Here is a 21,489-nt window from a genome sequence, read left to right as displayed (position 1 = left end):
ATATCCTATCTATTGCATGGACCGATCACATTGTCGTGATCGCATGGCCGCAACTTTCCAATGCACGGCAAGAGGGAGCCATCCCAAGGAAGACCACCCTGCTCGTTGGAAAATTAAGGAATCCACTTGTGGTTGGGTGGGGTCGGGGAAGAGGGTGATGGAAGAGGGTGCCTTTAGACAAAGTTGGTGTCCAAGTATTCCTTTTTCTCAAGCGACGCTGTCAAATTAGCTCATTCTCGCTCGTTTCTTTGGCTGGCGTCACAGGGAATATCTTGTCCTCAGAAAATCTCGAATGGTCTCTAAACTGTGAAGTTGCCAGTTTTTGTTTCTATGTGTTTCAATCTCCATTATTTCTCTACTCCGTGAATTTCCTAATCACCTGTCACCTTCCAAGGCCGTATTCTGGATAGCTGCTGTGTGGGATATTCTTTTTGGTTTTCCACACATTTTATTTTCTGATATGCATTTTCTCTAGATTGGCATAAATAAAATCCAATTTTACCCAAAAAAAAAAACCAATCAACTTTCAAAGTGTAATAAAGAGAGTATGAATTATGATATAACAATCTATAAATGTAGTTAATCAATATTTATAACATAAATTCTTTCCAAAGAAAAAAAATATATAATCGACAACATCCATCCACCGTGCTGTTGCACATACTCAACACTAGAAGTCAAAATTCAATAACTATAACCTAGATGTCCGTTATTGACGGGGTCATAAAGAAGGTGAGGCAAAAGAAGAATTTACTATTTTTTTTGTATGAAACCACCTAAAGATTGTACAATGGCCATTTTAAGATCTGTGCAGACAGAGTGCTTGCAGATCTCCAATTTTATGGTTAGAAAAATACAAGCCATCCCAGTCCTTTGTAACACATTAGAAATGTTTTTTAAACATTTGTGATATTTATGTCGTATGCGAACATAACTAATATTAAAACTAATATTAGGTATCTCCCACCAAACTTGACTAAGGCAATGGTCAGTACCTACTTAATTACTCTTCCAACAAGCTGCTTGCTTAAGAACTAAGAATCTTCACCCGGCCTATTATCTCAGGCAACTGGAATGCATGTTGCACGCAATTCAAAGAAAGAAGGTCAAACGATAAAAAGCAAACCATAAAAGAATGGTACACGTTCCTGCACGGCATTTTGTCGAGCAACCAGCCAACCAATGGAAGGGTGTTTGCATGGCACATTTTGTGCATGGGCACGTCTCCCCGTTGAAGAACTTATTTTTTTGGTGGAAACCGTCAAAGCACTTCAGGGGAAAAAAAATCATCCCATGGCTAAACAATGGGTTCTTTTATGAGCGCTTGATCCCTCGATCTAGCCATTTCCTTTTTAACCTTGATGTATCATAATCTATTACATGTATACATGTGAAGTCGCCATCGCCACTTTGATTTTATAAAATGATTAAGCTTCCCTCGCTAATAGTTACTCTTTTTATTTTTAATATATTAGTAACAAGGTGATAGTATAACACCACCAAGTTCGAATGCTGACCAAGGGAACCGTTTGTTCTTCATTCGTGTCCCAATTGGGTCTCCTTCTATAAAATCGAAATAAAAAAAGGGGCATGGTGATCTTTTGGTAGATTTTATAGCGTATTAATCACATGCACAATCTAATGACTCCTTTGACTTCTGGAAACAGTTGGAATCCAATGTTTTTGATTTCTAATTTTTTATATCAAGAGTATGTTTGAATCCTTTCTAATTAAGATAAAAACTACATGGACTAGATTAGTGAACAATGAAAGCAGCCCAACAAGGCAGTTGTGCAAATTGATGATCCAATTTTAATGTTTGAAAAATATAGAAAGTCATATATGTTGTCATTATTTAGCTTATTGATTTTTTGTGGCAATTTGTGATTGGCAGCTGAATGGTACCCAATCTCTATGTATTATCATCGAACTACAGAGTTGAGCAATGACTTGATAGATGATCTACTCTTTCTGTTAATTTAGGATCCAAGTAAATACCATTATATATATATATATATATGTATACATGTATATATGTATGTATATGCATATAAGTGACAATAGAAACTCCTTGGGGACCTCTACAATGAAACAATATGCAAATGCTTCTTCTCTTGAGATCTTGAAGGTGGTTCCAAATATATATATATATATATACAATGTATATGATATAAAAAAGCTAAGAAAAATTCTACTAGAGAGACATTTTTATTTTATTTTTGGATATGTAACATGGCATTTAAGCAGTGGAGAGATGTAGGTCCTTCCAATACAGGCATGGAGTTGCGCTTTACTAGTATTTTAAATTTTTAAAAATTGTAAAATAGTTGTTTTTCTTTTGCCACTCATCTTGTTAGGATACATAAAAGTGCAACGATTCACATTCTGCCCTATTATATAGGCAATCAATTCTTCATAAAATTGTAAGCATATTGTTGGAGGATTTTATAGCTTCCCATGTTGAAAAATGATAGCGCTTTTATCATTTGTAAGCATATTTGTTAACTTCCCATGTTGCCATTTTCCCGTCGTCTAAACCACAAGTCATCTTACGTGCACAAAAAAACAAGTCATCCTGCATCACGAAAAAGGAAAGAAGCAGCACCACAAGTTATGGGCACGTGTCAGGTGCAATGGTTCCTAAAAGATTCCTTCGAAATTTCCGATTACGATTGCGGACCCCAAGGCATTTTTTCTTTTTTGGGGTGAAAAGAAGGCAAAATATTCAAAATGACCAATGCAATCCCAGGCTCCACCTTGCCAGACAAAGTTCCAACAAACAGCATTATTTCGTGATTCACCGACCGTTATAACGGTTTTAAGTTTTAACTGCCATTATTTTTTTCAATTTTAAATTTTTTAATAATAAATATATTATATATAATAATAATAATAATAATAATAACAACAATAATAATAATGGAATGAGGGAAAAAAGTTAATACTAATCATTGTAAAAGTGTTATTATAAAAATAATAAAAATTAGCATCATAACTATCTAGATCATTATTTACATTAAAATTTTTAGAAGATTTCATTTGAAAGACAACTAACGATCATTATTCGTTTTACAGGGAAATATGGAACGTTAGAATTTGTAATACTGAATAACTTATTAATTAATAATAAAAATATTATTATTATTATTATTGTTATTATTAGAAAGTGTGATACGGAGACGGCGTAACCGCCGTTAATTTCAGCCTCGGCGGCAACCGCCAGCGTCGGGGGGCAAAATCGTCCGCAAATCCGACCCGGTTTCCGGCTTGCCAAAACCTCTCGCGCGTTCCGCACGCCCCCATTTATGCCTTCGTATCTCTCGGATTTTCTCCTCCCCCCTCCACTCCTCACGAAGACCGTGCCCTTTCTACTCCCCCCTCCAAACCCTAATCCATCCCTCTCTAAGTAGATCTTCCCATCACCCTCCCCGGGAGGCCATGATATGAGGAGCGGTGGCGATCACCAGTCGCGGCCTTCGGGCCACCTCACCGCGACCGCCGCCGCCGCCGCCGCCGTCCATAAATGGAGAGGATGGAGGTCCCTCCCGTTTCTTCTCACCCCTCTCCTCTTTCTCCTCGTCCTCACCATAACCTACTCCACCATGAACCGGAGCTCTCCTCTCAAACTCCTCCTCTTCTCCTCCTCCCAACCCCTGTCATCCTTCTCCTCCTCAGATGATCCTCTTGAGTCGAGGAAGCGCGAGCTGGATCGGTCGAGAATGGCGATTTGCCTCGTCGGCGGCGCAAGGCGGTTTGAGCTCACGGGGCCATCGATCATGAGGAACTTGCTGAGGGAGTACCCGGATGCCGACTTGTTCCTCCACAGCCCGCTCGATAAGGATGCGTACAAGTTTTCTATTCTGAAGTCGGCGCCGAGGATCGCCGGCGTTCGGATCTTCTCCCCCCGCCCCAATCCCCCCAACCGAGTCCCATACCCAGGTGCTCGCCGCCCGCGACTCCCCCAACGGCATCCAGGTGGAGACCCCTCTCCCGCCCGTCCACCTCTCCCCCTCCGTTTCTGTTGGGAGCCAAGCCATGTTAGTTTTTAGTTTTTTTTTTCCTTAAAAATAATAAAGTGAATCTCGAACCATATACGCATTTACGATAAATATATGTTCATTTTTAAGTTTGTTATCGTGTCACTTTTTGATCAAATAATATTATCAGTATAATTTTCTTGTTTAATTTTTTATGTGCTTGAAATAAAATTGAATATTTCAATCGGCAATTTTAGATCTAAAAAGCTAATTTAAATTGGTTTGATGAAGACTATTTCCAACTGGGTCTGCCAAATTAGAATGTTGCTACTGCTCTAGGCTGTCATCTAATGTACTCGTGGTCATTATGAATATTTTTGTAGAATAGATGGAGAACTCTCCGCGATATTTGATCATGGTATTGAATTGAACGAGCTTCTGTTATTATTTTGCAGGGTTTGTTGCAGTACTTCAACCTGGTAGAAGGCTGCCTGGAGTTGATAAAATCCCACGAATCTCGTGGCAACTTCACCTACGACTGGATCGTGCGGACGAGGGTGGACAGCTACTGGTCCGGCCCGCTCGAGCCGGCCGCTTTCGAGCGGGGCTCCTATCTGGTCCCCCCCGGCTCGCAATACGGCGGCCTCAACGACCGGCTCGGCGTCGGCGACCGGTACACCTCGACGGCCGCCCTCTCCCGTCTCTCCCTCCTCCCCCGCCTCAAAACCGCCGGCTACCGCGGGCTCAACTCCGAGTCCGCCTTCAATGCCCAGCTGGACACATCCAACGTCGTGCCTCGGGAGATGCGGTTGCCGTTCTGCGTGTTGAGCAACCGCCGGTACGGATTCCCGCCGGGGAGGTACGGCGTGCCGGTGGCGGCGATAGGGAGCCGGGGCCCGCTGAGCGGGGCCAAGTGCCGGCCCTGCCGGCCGGTCTGCATGGGCCCATGCGTCGAGAAGGTGGCGGAGAAGCTGGACCGCTGGTGGAGTTGGACAGAGTGGAGGAATGGGAGCCTGGAGCTCTGCGATGCGGCCGGCGGGTGGGAGGAGGGGTGGGAGAAGATATTCGATGAGGTGGCTGGGAAGGAGGCGGCGGCGGAGAGGAAGAGGGTGATGAAGATGGATGTGAAGCGCTGCATCGAGGACTTCGAGGCCATGAGGAGAAGAACGGTCAGCTGGGCGGCGCCGCCGGCTGAGGAAATATGTGTGTTAGGTTTGGGCTGGTTCAACTCCACGTCGAGGAAGTTGGTCACTGCCTAAACTGCGTACTTCACCTAGGTTTGGTAGTCTCTTTCTTTACGGTATAGATTTTTTGTTCATTTTTCTTTGTATAGAAAAGAAAAACGATATGTCCTTCATATCGAAAGAAGAGAAAAAAGTGATTACTTTTTTGTTTCCAAATAAAAGAAAAGCTATTAATTTTAATTTTCAGTTTTGAAAGCAATGATCGCAATCTATCCATCTAAACCCCCATCCAATAAAAGAATTCAATGTTTGAATTGAGATAATTAATGTACCCGGCTTCTAGATCGACCGAAATTTTATCTTTAAACTATATTGTTTAAAAATTTTACATCCGACCTTGATTCCAATGATCATTTTAATTATGTTTTAAGAGTGGACGGTATGCATCCATTCTAAGTTTCTAACATAGGCGCGTCATGATGTCCAATTTTCCACTTCCTACATCCCCATCTTACATATCTCCATAATTGTTAAGATTATGTGCATGAGATGGCTTAGTTAGAGTGTATGAATGTGTTAACCATAACCCTTTCTCTAATATTTACTAATTTATTTTAAAAAAATAAAAATACATGCAATACGTGGTGTGTGAGAGGCTCCACGGCATGGTAAAATTTCTCTCTCACCTGCATGTCCTCTCTCGCATGACTCTCCGTTCTTCCCTTCTCGCTCACCTGTCCCTTCTCGCTCACCTGCATCACCCAAATATTCGATTAGTTAATTATAGAGGAACATACATATGTAGCTGTGTGCAGAATACTAGCCAATCTCACCGATTATAAAAACCGGGTGTTGAATTTGTCTTGGATTTAATTTGGTAAGGATGGGACCCCGGGTCGGTGATGGATTGAGATAGGATGCGGCAAACCGTCGTTGTCAATGGGTTGCCGTTGCCGAACTGAGAAGGTATAAGCGCCCATCGTTGTTGAAAGAGAGATATCAAAATGGGAGTTGGGCTTCTTCCTCGCCAGAGGAGTAGGTAACCAGCTCGCTTCGTTCCCAGAGCGAAGAAAGAGGTAAAGTAGGCGGTTTTGAGGCCAAATGGTTGACGTAGGCAACCTGCGCCCAGTCTTGGATTCGCTTTTTTTTTTCTTCGTTTCGTTTCGTTTCGTTTTGTTTTGTTTTTGGTAAAAAAAAAAAGGCTGCCTTTCAACGCATCTACTCATCTAGATCGTAAGAGTTGACGCCGAATCTTTGCTTTGACGCCCCGGCCGCCAGCACATTTTACACACTAGGAGTTTTACCATTTTTTTTATTATTATTATGATCTCCGGGAGGGTTTATTTAGTAAGCATTCGGATGAGATGCGCAAGTAGTAGACTTAGAATATTCGAGCAGGAAGGTGATTTATGGTAGGCACATGCATGAGTACTTGAGAAAGAAAACAAGGCACATGATTGTTGACAAAAAAATCAAGGGGAATGATTCACCAAAAAAACAACAAAAAAAAAAAACAAGACACGTGCATGACGTGGGAAAAGGTAAGGTAGGCCCGTGTTTTGATTGGTGCTGAGCTCGGGACCGCTTGTACCTTATCATTATGGATCCCCTACGGCCCACGGGCTGCGCCGTAAGAGTTCTGTGCAGGTTTTGATGCCCATCGTTAAGATATAAATGATCATCAAATAAATATATCATGAGCATGTATGGTACCATACAGGCATACACTGTGTAAATGGCCATGCATCCTCTGTTGGCGGCTGTAGATGGATCCTGCAGCACCGTAGAGGATCGTGATTGTGTACCTAGTTGCACAACACTGCATCAATGGTTAAGTGGCTTGTTTGTTTGCATGACGATGTTCGATAGAATGTTCAACTATAGTATTCCTGTTAGTATTTATAGGTCAAATGCATGTAGAGGCGAATAAGGGCCATATGTTTGATATGAAATATGGATGATTCATGACACTCCAATGATACATTTTACATGAAAAAGGCTACTTTAAATATTAGAGTTTTTCTTTTCATCATCATAATGCAATAACAACAAAAACAACAGAAGAAAAAAAAATACAAAAGAGAACGTGGAATGGTACCATCCAAGCAAATGCTTGGTGGTAATACTTGTCTATTTAAATTTTAAAGACATGGAATTATATATGGGCAACATTTACATCAAGGCTAGATGTACAGACTCTTAACTGGGAATAGTTCATGTGTGAGATGTAGCTTATAGTACATGACAAACAATAGAGAGTTGGCCGGAGAACAAGAGGAGCTGAGAAGTAATAAAGCATTGCAATGTTCTTCTTCCTTTTTTTTATAGAAAAGCTAATGCCCATTGAGATCTTGAATTATAGTAAAGCCAAGGTCAATAAAGGATTGCAAGAAAAAAAAAATGAATATTTTTAGTGGATGTTTGTGGGGAGGGCCGTATCTGACTAATTATTACCAATCTGCAAAGTTTTGGATGTCACGTCTCTTTCTCAATGCTTTTGCTAAGAAGAAATTATAAATTTGATTTGGAAAGGGAGTACTATCGCCACCATTCTCGAAGGAAAAAAAGGGATTAGTTAATTGCCACTATGGCATTGACTAATGCAGCACTGGCTGCCTTTGACATTCTAGAAGTTTTTTGAAAGTCCAGCCATTCTAGGTCTAATAACTCGTCTCCTAGTGTGCTATTTTCCTCAACGTTGTTACACATCTATACCGATCCATTGCTGTTGATATTATAATATTGTATTGAGCTATATAAACATAATTTGACCTAGGAATTTGATGACCATATATATGTATCACAAGTTGGTGAGGCAATTGGTCGCAGTCAGACAACTCCTTATAGGTGCTATCGTATCAGCATTTAAAGGGAACTCACCATTTAAAGTTGGTGATGAAGCACCTTCTAGGATTTAAAGGGAACTCAGCATGAAAGGTGGGAAATTCCCTCCACTCCTTTTTCTCATGGTTTGCGTATTCTGTGCTTTTCTCCAGGCTGTCTTCCTTCTTGTTGAAGGTGCGTTTTATAACCCTTCTTTTCGTTTGAGCCCACCTTGCTGGGACTACCAAAATATCTAACTAGTCATTCCAATGCTCCACCCTCCAGCTATGCTAGGTGCAGCTCCTCGAATATATAGGTTGATATCAAAACAGGTGATCTCGAGAGGAAGAAATTATATCCTACATTATTGTGCACCACACCAATCAACTTGTCTTCTTTCTGTAAGCCCCATTCATCATGCACTCGTCTCGATGATAGGCTCACAGGAAGAAGACGAGATAATTAGCATGGTGTATGGCTATATTGATGCATACGGTGCAGAACATAATTTGTCTTTCGAGTAAGTGGAGCTTTAATCCCAAAGCTTCAAATCCATTTGTCATTGGCAATGTAAACTAAAAAAATTTACCAAAAAAGAAATAAAATAAAATAAGAAATCCGACGATAGAAAAGACCAACACAACTTGTTTGAAAGATCGGCTAACGATTAAGTTGAGCTTTGTACCAAAATAAAATGGTTAAGTTGAGCTGTTTCTTTCTTAGAGCTAATGCATGGCCTCCTTTGGCACAAACGGCCTTCGCTATTTTTTTCCAGGTTAAATAGGGGTACAAGGGTTGCCATCCCCTACCTACCCTTCCTTTTATTATATAAGAAAAAGGTTATGAAGCCCAATCCTATTACCAAACTTTCCCTGCATACCGGGATGTCAAATGGCATGGGGAGATTGGTGATCGCACAGCCCCCTTGTGAGTCACACCAGTCCCCTTCTGCCAAATGTAATGCCAACTCTGCAGGGGAATTCTTTTGGTAGTAAGGTTGGGTTCCAAAGTTAGCTTTGCTCATTATTTAACAAATTTTCCATTAGCATATTCAAGGACCTACTCATCTCTCCCCACAAGTCAATTTCATGTTTCTGTTAGAGCGTCCGGTTGCTGTCAGCTCGTTTTAACCAACAAATCCATTGTACTTTGGATCTCTTACTTTTGCAGCAAGAAATGAAACAATGATGAGGATTTGGAAGATTTCTTCTGGCTTTCATTCCACTCTGATGCCCACAGGGAGTTGGCCAACCCACCATGGAACTTGCTGAATGAGTTCCCATTAGGCCCAATTTAGCTCCCTAGAGTCTTTGCCTTGGGCCTGTAACTGGGTCCATGGTTGTCAAAAGCGCTTGTGTGGGCCGGATATGGGCTAGGATATGTATGCTTGGACTCTGTCTGAAACTAGAGTTCAGTTCTGGGTGATTATTGGTCCAGGTCGGTTAGGAAATTAGGCCCAATTAGGCCTATTAACACCTCTGTCCTTATTTAAGCTGCAATCTCATTCTAATCAGCTGAATCAGAAAACCCTGCTGCTTCCAATATTCTGTCCTCTAAGAGATCCAAAAACTTATCCTCCAAAAGATGATGGTTTATTACTAAAAAAAAACAAAAGAGGCAAATGTATAGATAACTCAATCACCTCACATTTTATAGTGTATATTATGTAATTGCCTTCAGGATACCTGGAACAAAAAAGAAACCTTTTTTATATTATATCAGAAAAAAAAATGCTCCCACAAGTCAATTTTGTGGTTAAGTCAACATTTCATCTACATTGGTCTTTTATGATTCATCTAATGTATCAAGGACTAGGAATCGAAATTCCTCTACGAGCTATAGTGACTAATTCATTTGACAGAGTATAATTCGATCTTCTGTTTTCATACTAAGTTCAGAAACTACAGTAAAAATGTTCCAAGGCAATGACATGTTAATATCTTTTCAGATTTCAATTGGAACAATATAGAGTACTCTTCATTTCATGCACATAAAATTGTAAGAAAAGGCCATTAGCCGATCCTTAAAAATGCGGATGCTAATGATGAAGTTTGTATAGGTACAAAGGCTGATGCAAGCTCTAAAGACTCAGGATGTTCAGGAGAGAGACTCTGTTTTGGATTAGCCGCCTGTTCAGGCATTCCAATTGTGTCTCAAGATCTTCCATCTTAGCCTTTAGTGTCTCCAGTCGATCTTGTGCCTTCGGTACTTTCTCACCATCAACATCTTTGCAGGAGATGCAGTCATATGAAACAGAAACGCACAATGAGAAATCTTCATTGCCCATGTCGCTTGTCTCCTTGTGCTCTTCCTCAGAGGCGACCTTCCTCTTCTGCAATGCATTGGAAACAAAAGACCACCTGCTGGCCTTCCTTTTTGGCCTTCTTGAAACAGAAAGGAGACGCGATGCGGATCGGAGGAGAGAGATGGTGATCTCTCTTGCTTCCATCAACAAATGTACCACAAGTGATAGATCAGAATCCATATCAACAGCAGTATAAGGTGAAGATTTGCTGGACACTTGCTTCGATGGCCTGCGACAATTCTCGATATCCTTCTGTGCCTTCTTTCCAGAGCGAATGCAAGCATGCAACCTGCTCTCAATGCTTGTTGTGTCTCTTCTTCGAAGGGCCAACTGAAGGTCCTGGAGATGCTCTTTCATTGTGACTAGCTTATCTCTCAAGGTGCCACACAAGTCCAACACCTTGACAGACCCATCCAATTCCTCTTCCAACCACTCTTTTCGATGTGGATGGCAGAGGGCTTGTTGGTTGTGAGGCAAGCGAAGGAGCTCCTCGATGCAGTCATACAGATCTCTGAGCCTTCTCAATCCATTACACATCTCCTGGGATGATAAGGAGCATGAAACCACGCAAGTCCTTAGCTTGTGGACCTCTTGCTCAACCCTGAGTGCAAATGGATGATCTCTGGAGGGCAGGCTAATAGATCGAACATGCGAAGACTGGTCTTGCACCACAGCAGAACGAGCCATCTCTGCTTTGCTTTCTGTGAAGCTTTGAATTATATGACAACTGAAGGCCAGAGAAGGGAGGACGGTGTGTTCGGATTGATCCTCGAGCTGTCCCAACTTATAAACCAACATCTACAAGAGCAGAATGGGAGACAAGTGGAATCTAGGCCAGCTGAGCTCCGCAAGTGATGCCCACAGCTTGAAATGTGGATCTGGTAATGGTTTCTCCGAACAAGCCATGCTATTTTTTTCCGTGTTCGTGCCATGCTCCATGGGCCTATGATTTTAACTATTGATATGAAGTGTACGAATGTTATATGTCTGCTTGCCACCCCAACACCCGATCAGGTCGCCAACACATCCACCATGGATGATATATGGTGTATTAATTGGATTGAAACATTGATTAATAATGCAGCATCCAACAACCGGACAAGGGTACAAGAACAATATAACAAGTAGCTTTAATATCAGCATGATCAGCTGAGCCAAAAGCACAGTTAGTTGGCAAGATTTCTTCCGACATCCAAGTCATGAGAGCTACTAGAACACAGCCGACAAGTGAATTTTGACATAGGAGTTACTTCGATAATTACTGCAAGTGCTTTGCCGGGACCGATTAGAACTCGCCATGAGAGTTATCGTGGAATCCAACCATACGAAGCAGTCTCCGACGTGGATTGCCGGGACCTGGCATGCTAAAATTCTTAGTCTCGGCATGCGTCACGCCGAAACTAGTTGTATATTAGTCTCGGCATGCCGCACGCCGAGTCTAGTTGTATATTAGTCTCGGCATCCCGGGTGGTGGGACAAGAGAACATTTTGTACCATTCTTTTTTTATTATTATTTTCAGGCACTGTGCAAGTTGAAACTTGGTTACTCGATATAAAAGTTTTGACGGGAATCAGTTGGTCTCGGCAAGCAGGTTGCCGGGACTAATTGAACCTTGCCTCTGGAGTTTTTTTGTTTGTTTGTTTGTTTTTTTTTTTTTTTTTTTTTTTGGGGGGGGGGGGGGGGGGGGGCGTAAGGTATCAACTCGGCAAGCTGTGTGCAGGGACTGGTTGGAACTCACTAGTCTCGCCATTGGCAATGCCTGGTTAGAAGTTGACTGTAAATATTATGAGAGAATCAAAGAAGTTTTGCAGCAGGTTTAACGAGATTTCTGCGTTAATGCAATTGGACAGAAGGTAAAGCTATTTGAGTAACATGTACCCATGAAAATTGCATCCCAGGAGATGCAGCCATCTTTGCTTCTTGGTCTTGGACGACACTTTTGTTGTGAGCTCACCATACTAATAAATCAATGCTCATGAAGCAGATGGGAAGACACACAGAATCTTGGCCAACTTTGCTCTCCCTCTATATGTGATTATGAGGACTCCTGATGTGGATCTTGTATTGGCTTTTCTCAACAGGTCAGACTCATTTGTTCCTCCATTTTATTCTTCATAGAATATGAGTTAGGCTTGTTAAATTATTCTAATGTAATAATATTGTAAGATACATGAGGGTCATAGGTCTTCTTGCCTCCCCAACAACCCATCAAGTAACCAACAAATCCACCAATGATGATGTACGGTGGTTTAATTTCGCTGGGACATTGTCTAATAATGTATCAACCAATGGCAAGACAATAGTATAAAATCAAAAGAATAGTTAACATTAGTTTCCACATGATTGGGGTAACCTAAAAGTATAGTTATTGTCAATATTTGTTTCTTATGAAATTTAAGCCATGAGATCTATTACAACTCATAGTCTGCATTTATTTCTGTTGGTGAGAGAGATGGGTTGAAGCAAGCCATTGCAAAAATCTTGGACAAAAAAACTATGTAAAATAAAAGGTGAGTGGACTTGTTCTGCAACGTTGCATTGACTAGAACTTGCATATACAGGATTGTTCATGGTAGTGATTTTGATGGATTTACAAAGCAAGGATAAACATATTAATTATAACAATGTCAAATTTACTCTAATGGTACGAAAGTTTAATTTATCTTGATTTAATGCTACCATAAGATGACATGAAGCACCATGGAAGGATTGAAAGGTAGTGGATGTCAACTACAAAGAGATGGCGAAGGACTTGCTGATCACATATTTCTCTGTTGCAATAATTAATGAAAATCTTTATAATATAGAAAGGAATATAGATTGGTAATTGTGAAAAAAGTAAATAGATAATCATGTCGAGAGAGCACAACAATTTAGAGGTAGAGAGCATATTTACGGTAGTTAGGAAGGTCAATGAACAAAAAAAAAAAAAAAACCACACTGTGGTTAGAAAATAATATCATGTGAGAAGAAATAGCAATTATCTGAACATATGCTCATAAAAAAATTAGCTGAACGATTTTAATGTTTGGTTTTCAATGTCTTCTTATGGGAAAAAAAAAGCAACTGATCTGAAGAAGCAAACAAATTCTTATGTTCCTTCTGGTTATATTAGCATACTGAAAGATAGATAAACGTGGAGTCAACTAATTCGAATTTAAGAGAGAATATAAGTATGCTTCTAATTTTGTTAATATACATATTTCCTTTCTGACATCATCTGATGGTTAACAATGTATTTGTTCATGAAATTGTGTTGAAGTTTATTCATTTGAAATAAGAACATTAGCAGTAAATTGACTTTGATATTCATATTCTCCATCTGGAGCCATGAATGAGGAAAGAACAGTTAGAAATATTCCAATAATGATCCAAAATTTCCTGAATTTTAATTATAATCAGTATGCTGTATATCCCAAATGTCTACACTGGACCCACCATGTCCAAATCTGCTTAATGATCTAAGGATTTGGTGCTAAATGAGTTCTTCCAATGACAGAAATTCATTTGAGCTGAGGAAATGTGTAGATGTTGATCCAATTTAATTTTTCCATTAGTGTCGAGAAGCTAGAATTTTCAGTCCATCCAAAACATTTAACAAGAGAACACAAGATGCTGAAATCTGCTATTTCATTTGGAATGTCATAAACAAAGATCATCAATGTTTCATTGATATTATTCTTTAAATCATTAGAAGCCATTTCTACCGAAAGAGAGTGGTAAATACATCAGCCTGTTTGTTCCTGTGCACTGACAACTTTTGTTTGTCGAGAAAAAAGACAGTAAATATTGAAATTTGAATTTCTTGATATGATTAAGAACAGTATGCTATACATTCCAACTCATCTACGAAATTGGATCAATTACAAAGTCACTAGCAAATCCTTCAAAAATTGGATGCAAATAGCAGTGTCTGTATGGTAACAAGGTCTCATAAGATTTCTATAGGCTGAGGATGTTAAGAAGGGAGACTCTATTTTGGACTAGTCGCCTGAACAGACATTCTAATCCAGTCTCGAGATCTCCAATGGTGACTTCCAATGCCTCTAAGTGACTCGTATTTTCATGCTCCTCACAATCAATTTTCTTCTTCTGCAAAGCCTTTGAAATTAAAGACCACCTGCTAGCCTTTGGTCTTGACCTTGCCATGAACAAATTAGATAAGATAGATTTCAGTAGAGAAATGCTGATCTCCTTTGCTTCTGTCAGCACCTGAACCACCATTGATAGCTCAGAATCCATATTGACAGCTGAAGAGGACGCAGCTCTGTTATCCGTTTTCTTCAATGATCTTACACAATTCTTGAGATCCTTCTGTGCCTTCTTACCGAAGTGGATGTAAGCATACATCTTGCTTTGGATAGCTGCATCTCCTCTTCTTCGAAGAGCTAGCTGAAGGTCTTGGATGTGCTCTTTCATTGTAACCAGGCTGTCCCTTGTGGCACCACACAAGTCCAACAACCTCACAGATCCATCCAGTTCCTCTTCCACCCATCTCTTCTGTGGGAGATGGGAGAGGGATTGCTGGTTGTGTGGCAGGTGAAGAAGCTCCTCCATGCAGTTGTACAAATCTCCTAGACCTCTCAATGCATCTCCCGTCATCTGGCTTGTTAAAGAGGATGAAGCTACACAAGTCTTTAGCTTGTGCAACTCTTCTTCAACTTGGAGGGCAAGGGGGTGGGATCTGGATGGCATGCTGATGGATCGAAGTCGGACGCATTGGTCTGGCACCACAGCAGCCATTCTTGCTCTTCTTTTTTTTGCAGTGGTTTCTCTGTTTGTATCAGAAGAGAAAACTAGAGAGAGAAGGATGATGCTTTGGCTCTAGTCCTTGGAGTCCTCTTGCTTATAAACCAACACCTCTGGAGAAGATGGGAGACACCAAGAATCTTGGCCACCTGTGCTTCCCATGTGATGTCAATATGGGTCTTGGCTAGCAAAATGGCTCTTGTAATGATTTTTCCAGACAAGCTCTGCTCATTTCTCTTCTTTAGTCTGATTTCCAGGTGATAGGAATCAGATTATGTCTGTGATGCATTAACCTATAAATTAATGTACAATGCACGAGGGCTTTCGCCCTGGTTGTCTTCCCAACAATCCATCAGGCCAGCACCAACTGTCTTCGATGAATGTAATCAGATCCATATATGGCCTAATAATAAAACCTGGTGACCATCTTACAAGCATATAATAGAAGTACTAGTTGCAGAATCAGACACGTTAGATGTCCCCTCGTAGCAAAATGTTGTTAGGTAAATGTTAGGGGTTGTGCAAAAACTAACCATTCACATTTGATTCTTTTGTTAATCTTATAACATCAAAATTATTCAATCTAAGAAAGGAAATTATATGCGATAAGCCAAGGGCCAACTCTCTCTCTCTCAAAGAAAAAAGAAGAAAGAAAAGGAAGAGAGAGAGAGAGAGAGAGAGAGCCTAACCACAAGACCTTAAAACTTTGGGTTCTCATCAAGAATGACTAATAACAATATGTAACTCAGCTCATGGGATCCATTTCATCCACAAATAAATGTTGAGGGTCAAATTAATAAAGTAATTTAATAATTTATCTTCTTCTGGGTACTTGATCACTCTAACAGTATACAAACTTTTTTCTACTCCTTTATTAGGGGTAACCGTGTAAGTTTAATATCAATGAAAGAACGAGAAGAACACACCATAGAAGTTCTAAGAGAAAATTGAGGAAACCTGATGTCAACTTCAGATGAATATGTTCCATTAAAAAACTTCAGATAAATGAGAAAAGGTTTGTTGGTTGTGTTATGGCTGTGACAGCAATTAGTAGAAGTTTCAATGTAAATGATAGTGAAATAACAGTGAGCTATATTTATGTTCAATGGATGTTAAACAAAGCATAATGTCCGAACAAGACGTAGGCAAGCATGGTAATCATAATGAATAAAGGAAGATAACAAGCAGCATAGCTAAAATATGATCTAAGGCAAAAAAAAAGAAGAAAGAAAGAAAAGGGGGGCCTCAATCTGAACACAAGATCCTGTCAAAAGTTCTCTGAAAATTTTGAGGATTTGCCGTTGGATAACTTCCCCAAACAACAGTTGGAAATTAATTTGAAGAGGTGATACATGCTTCTCCCCATTTATATTATTTTCAAGAATGCACCCAGCAGAAAATAGTGTAAATACAGGTGGAATATGTTCTGCACCAGTCATTAATGTTCGATTCATGATATTCTTCAAGCCATCACAAGCTAATTCAATTGAAAGAGAGTGAGGAATGCATGTAGAGTTAAATCTTTTTCTGTTAGTAACCATTCCAACAATCTTTTTTTTTGTAGTGCAGCCTCTCTGAGTGGATGACAAGAGAAGACTAGAGAAGAAGATGATGCTCTGAGTTTGGTTCTTGGCTCCCACGCCTTATAAAACAATGTATCTGTAGAAGATGGGAGGCACCAAGAATCTTGGCCACCTATGCTTCCCATGTGATGTCAATATGGGTCTTGTAATGATTTCTGGAGACAGACTCTACTTATTGTTCAGGTCTTTCATAAATAATTTGTTCTAATGATTTAGTGCACAACACACGAGTTCCCTCAACAAGAATATTGAAGAACACACGAGGGCTACTACCCTCACCGTACCTATCAGGTTAGCACTGTTTTCCTCCAGTGAAGACAATGGGAATCTTGCCAGCTATGCGTTCCCTGTGATGTCAATGACTTCATGTCAGTCTTCATATTCCAATTGATTCTTGCAACAAATTCTCGAAGCAGATCATGCATATTTGGATATATTTACTCTACAAGTATTATAATAACAATATGGCTTAAAATAATTGCACCACTCCTTTCGAGAAAAAAAGATAAAAAAAACTATGCTTTACTCCATTATAATCATTTGCCTGCTTGTCTCCCCAACACCCTATCAATCTACCACGACATCCATGATGATGGTCTGATGCATGCATTCCTACTGAAAATGATCTAGCAATATAAAGGCCAGATACATGGCAAGAAACAATAAATAATAACAAATAGCATCAGCATCCACATGTTTGTTGTGGCCTCATGGCAGATTTTGCTAACATTACATATGTTTAGATTGATCACATGGCAGCACCACTTGTTTCTTGAAAAATTTAAAAAGATGTGGAAAAGGTGAAAGCATAAAACTATAACATTTATTTTCCTTGATTAAGATGTCAATAAAGAATTGCACGTGCCTTCTGTACCGTGAGCATGGAATAAAGGACACCGTACATTGTGATAGAAGCAATCAACTAGTGCCCTGTGTCCAAGTTATGAAACAAGCAATCGACCAGTTCCCAGAGTCTTAGTTATAAAATGATGCCTTTATATGATCCAGTTATGAAACAATGATCCTTTTTATTGTTCACTTTTTCTAGTTAGTCACACAATTTTTTCTTTCCAACTCTTTTGGATTCTTTTCTGCTAAAGTTAAGACTGTATCTCATTTAACAAACCTGTACGACAGGAAGGAGCAGCCTTACAACTCCATCTAAGTGGTAATGCAAGTCAAAAATGAACAACTAAAAAGTAGAGTAAATGCAAATATGATAAATTTGAGAAAGGATCTGAAGAAGCTTGATGTCATTCCAACAAGGAATGAGAACCTCCAAGGATATAATCTAGAAATTACAATATACATTTCAATGTTTAACCAAATACTAGATTGCAATATCAAAAAAAAAAGAAGAAGGAAAAAATTGGCTAGTAAATTGTGCAGTAGGCACCTAGAGTGCAATAATGTCAGTAATAAGTAGACAGATGAAGAAAGAAAACAAGATAGAATTAATAAATATGGATTAGAAATGAATTGTTAAACCTAGTATACATACCATCCATGAAATGCCTAACGAAATGAAGGATTTTGCTTGTGAAGCATACTTCCAATAATTGTAATCCAATGGAAACAAAAGATGAATACATGCCTCTGTTGTTTGATCTTTCAAAAATGAGTGTTCTTTAATTAAAAGTCCTATAATGTACTCCTGTCCATTTAAACAGAAAGTCAGAGAAATTTCCAGGACTTGAAACATTATATGGATTCAACATATTAAGAATTTGAAGTTGGAATCTTTCTTCAAGCCAATAGAAACCAATTCATGCAAAAAGCTGACCATATCTAGTGATTGACTTTTCTCTTTGCATGCAGAAACTAAGAAAATAAGGTTAGATAAAACCAAAACACATGTATTTTTAGCCAAAAGCTGAAATTTCTTATAACATTGAATATGTTATTTCTAATAAGATGGAACATTTCACTTTGCAGATAAAATTATAAGGGCAAAATTAATTAGCAAATAGCCTAAAATGTGTGGAAGCTAATCATTAGCATACAAGGTTTGAAGGCTTTTTTAAAAACTGAGGATATTAAGCAGAGAGACTCTTCTTTGGTTTAGATGACAAAATAATTTGATGGCCACTGATTGGGTCATCAAAGGCTGTTAGTCAGAGTTTGGCACATCCTAAATCTAATCTATATTCAAGTTTAATAAATATTCAAATTCAAACCTAATTTCATCTTCATTCCAGTGATCTTTTGGATCTTTGGTTAAATCAGGTCACAAATAACCCAGATACAACCTATAAAATGTACATAAAATAGTTACTTAACTATATAAATATTTTATGCTACGCATCACCATAGTAGTTATAACTTTCTATCTCACAAGTGAAGGTCTCATGTCCTAGTCTTGGACAATGTCCCATGTGATGCCAATGTGGGTTTTGGCTTGCAACGTGGATCATTTTAGGCTTCACCAGACAGGCTCTGCTCATTTCTTTTCCATATTCCAATTTCTACAAACTAAGTATCATGCCTACCATAAAAATTTAGCTCAAATGAGTTAGTACCACACGAGTTCTCTTGTGCTGCTTGTCTCCCCAACAGCCCATCAGGCAGGCCAGCACCGACTGTCCTTGGTGAACTTACTCAAATTCTGACATGGCCTACTAATGAAAATTACCAACCAACCAACAACCACATGGCTAAAGAATAGATAGCAGAAGCACACAGATGTTAAAAGTTGGCTTATAGAGAGGTTGAAAGGCAAATGATGCATCTAAAAACCAGATGTTCTCATCCGATTCTTATCTTGTTCTTATCCAAGTCATTCTCATTTGATTCTTTTGATGTTCTTGTAAATGATAATCCTAATTTGTCATGTGTTACAAGAACCTAATCTTTGGGCCTATTTCAAGAAAAATGTGTCAATATAACAATGAAACCATGAAAATTTGCAAGTTGTAATCAAATTAATTCACAATATATCTGTTCAGATATCAATAAACTACTTATTTATCATCTCCTGACTACCTGAAAACTCAATAATACAAAATTTTCTCTTCTACTTTTTTATTGGAAGTGCCTGAACTGGGGTAAAATTGGTGAGAGGAGAAAGTTTAAGAGAACAATCACAATACAGATGGAAATTATGAGAGGAAACTAAAGAAACTTGATGTAGAATACAGATAGAGAAATTTGTTGTCTGTACTCGTGACAACAGCAACAATTAGTAAAATATGTTATGTACACACGAGAGAAATCACAGTATGCTGAATCTCCATCCAATAGTATCCTGATCAGAGCAGAATGTCAAAAGACAAAGAATACGATATGAGGGAAAAAAAGTGTACCTTTGATCTAAAATTATTCCCGTATCAAAAACATAGGTGTTGGATTAGTTCCACCAACAACAGTCAAAACTGAACTTAAGACATGGATACATGCTTCTCCTATTTATCATGAAACTAAGACATAAAATATCCTAGTCAATTTACATGAACTTGAGAAAATAAAAGAGTGGATCCAATAGGCAGTTATGCAAATTCGGGTGCAATGTGATGCACAGCAGTCACTAAATTCTGGTTAAAGCTATGTTTCAAGTAATCAGAAGTCAATTCAATTCAAAGTGAGTGATACATGCATGAATAGTTTGACCATTCTGCTAGTGATTAAAATTCTTCGATATTAATGAATGAAAACAGGAACCATTCCTAGAATTGAATATCCGATTTTTTCCCTTAATGAAAATTTGTACATCATAGATCCCTGCTCAATTACAAAGTTGGACTGTGAAGAGAACCATCAGCAACCCTTGGAAATTTGGATGCGGATGATGCAATTTGTATTGGCCACAAGGTTTAGGAGATCCCAAAAGGCCAAGGATGTTAAGAAGAGAAACTCTATTTTGGGTTAGTCTCCTGAACAGGCATTCTAATCTAGTCTCAAGACCTTCAAGTTGAAATGCGATGCCTCCGACTGATCTTGTGCCATCTGTACCTTCACGCCATCCACATCCTTGCAAGCAATGCACTCGTTGGACACAAAGATTGAAGTAAATGATGTTTTGTGAGAAGCATTCTTCCAATAACAGTAAGCCAATTGACTTCAAAAGGAGGATACATGCAACTTCCGTACGAGCACTCTTTAACCAAAAGACTGTTAATGCACTCCTGCCAATTCAAATAGAGAGTGTGAGAAGGTTCCAAGAGTCAAAACATTAATAAGTTTAATATGAGATATCAAGGATTTGAAATTGGAAGCTCTTCAAGCCACTAGAAGCCAGCTCATGAAAACTAGCCATATCTGTAGGTTCAATTTTCTATTTTTCTCGCTATCTAGAAATATAATTATACAATACCAACATCCATATATGCTTTGACAAAAACATGAAGTGTCTGTGATAAAATTGAATATGTTATTTTTTTTCAAACAATATAACATGCATTTCATACACAAAAATGTAAAAGGAGTAAACTTGATCAGCAAATCACCATAAATGTGGAAGCTGATCACTGGTATACAATTTGATGACATTTTTACAAGATGAGAATGTTAAGAAGAGAGACTCTACTTTGGATTAGTTGCCTGAACAAGCATTCTAATCCACTTTGAAGCACTTCAAAGCTAGTCTCTAATGCCTCCAATTGATTAAGTGGCTTGAGTACCCTCCTATCATCAAAATCTTTGCAGGAAATGAACTTGTAAGAAGCATAGAATGAGAAATCTCCATTCCAATTCATCCAAATCTTCATGCTCCCCCTCGAAGGCTACCTTCCTCTTGTTCAACACCTTTGAAACAAAAAACCACCTGCTAGCCTTTGGTTTTGGCATTGACATGGACAATAGAGACAGCATAGAACATAGCAGAGCAATTGTGATTTCTCATGCTTCCATCAATACCATCGATAGATCACAC

At 39.1% G+C, this 21,489-nt stretch overlaps 2 protein-coding genes, 1 long non-coding RNA gene and 1 pseudogene across 3 annotated transcripts; 1 reads left to right on the top strand and 3 right to left on the bottom strand.

Annotated features, from left to right (window-relative positions):
• The first annotated feature begins 3,289 nt into the window (after positions 1-3,289).
• Positions 3,290-5,416, top strand: LOC120107716 (annotated as a pseudogene).
• A 4,483-nt stretch (positions 5,417-9,899) lies between these two features.
• Positions 9,900-11,040, bottom strand: LOC120107715. Its single transcript, XM_039121137.1, has one exon. The coding sequence runs from the start codon at positions 10,974-10,976 to the stop codon at positions 10,065-10,067; it is 912 nt and encodes a 303-aa protein (XP_038977065.1). The 5' UTR covers positions 10,977-11,040; the 3' UTR covers positions 9,900-10,064.
• Positions 11,041-14,077: 3,037 nt separating this feature from the next.
• Positions 14,078-15,909, bottom strand: LOC108511079. Its single transcript, XM_017841336.3, has one exon. The coding sequence runs from the start codon at positions 15,031-15,033 to the stop codon at positions 14,233-14,235; it is 801 nt and encodes a 266-aa protein (XP_017696825.2). The 5' UTR covers positions 15,034-15,909; the 3' UTR covers positions 14,078-14,232.
• Positions 15,910-20,167: 4,258 nt separating this feature from the next.
• On the bottom strand, positions 20,168-21,250 carry LOC120107717. Its single transcript, XR_005509392.1, has 2 exons — positions 21,145-21,250; positions 20,168-20,743 (listed from the first exon to the last, which is right to left on the bottom strand). It is a non-coding gene; the product is annotated as an uncharacterized LOC120107717 (long non-coding RNA).
• Between the last annotated feature and the right edge of the window lie 239 nt (positions 21,251-21,489).

The sequence above is a fragment of the Phoenix dactylifera genome, unplaced genomic scaffold, assembly GCF_009389715.1.
Source record: "Phoenix dactylifera cultivar Barhee BC4 unplaced genomic scaffold, palm_55x_up_171113_PBpolish2nd_filt_p 000980F, whole genome shotgun sequence".
Lineage (NCBI taxonomy): Eukaryota > Viridiplantae > Streptophyta > Magnoliopsida > Arecales > Arecaceae > Phoenix > Phoenix dactylifera.
The sequence above is the reverse complement of the archived record's forward strand: the minus strand, read 5'-3'. Positions and strand labels throughout refer to the sequence as shown.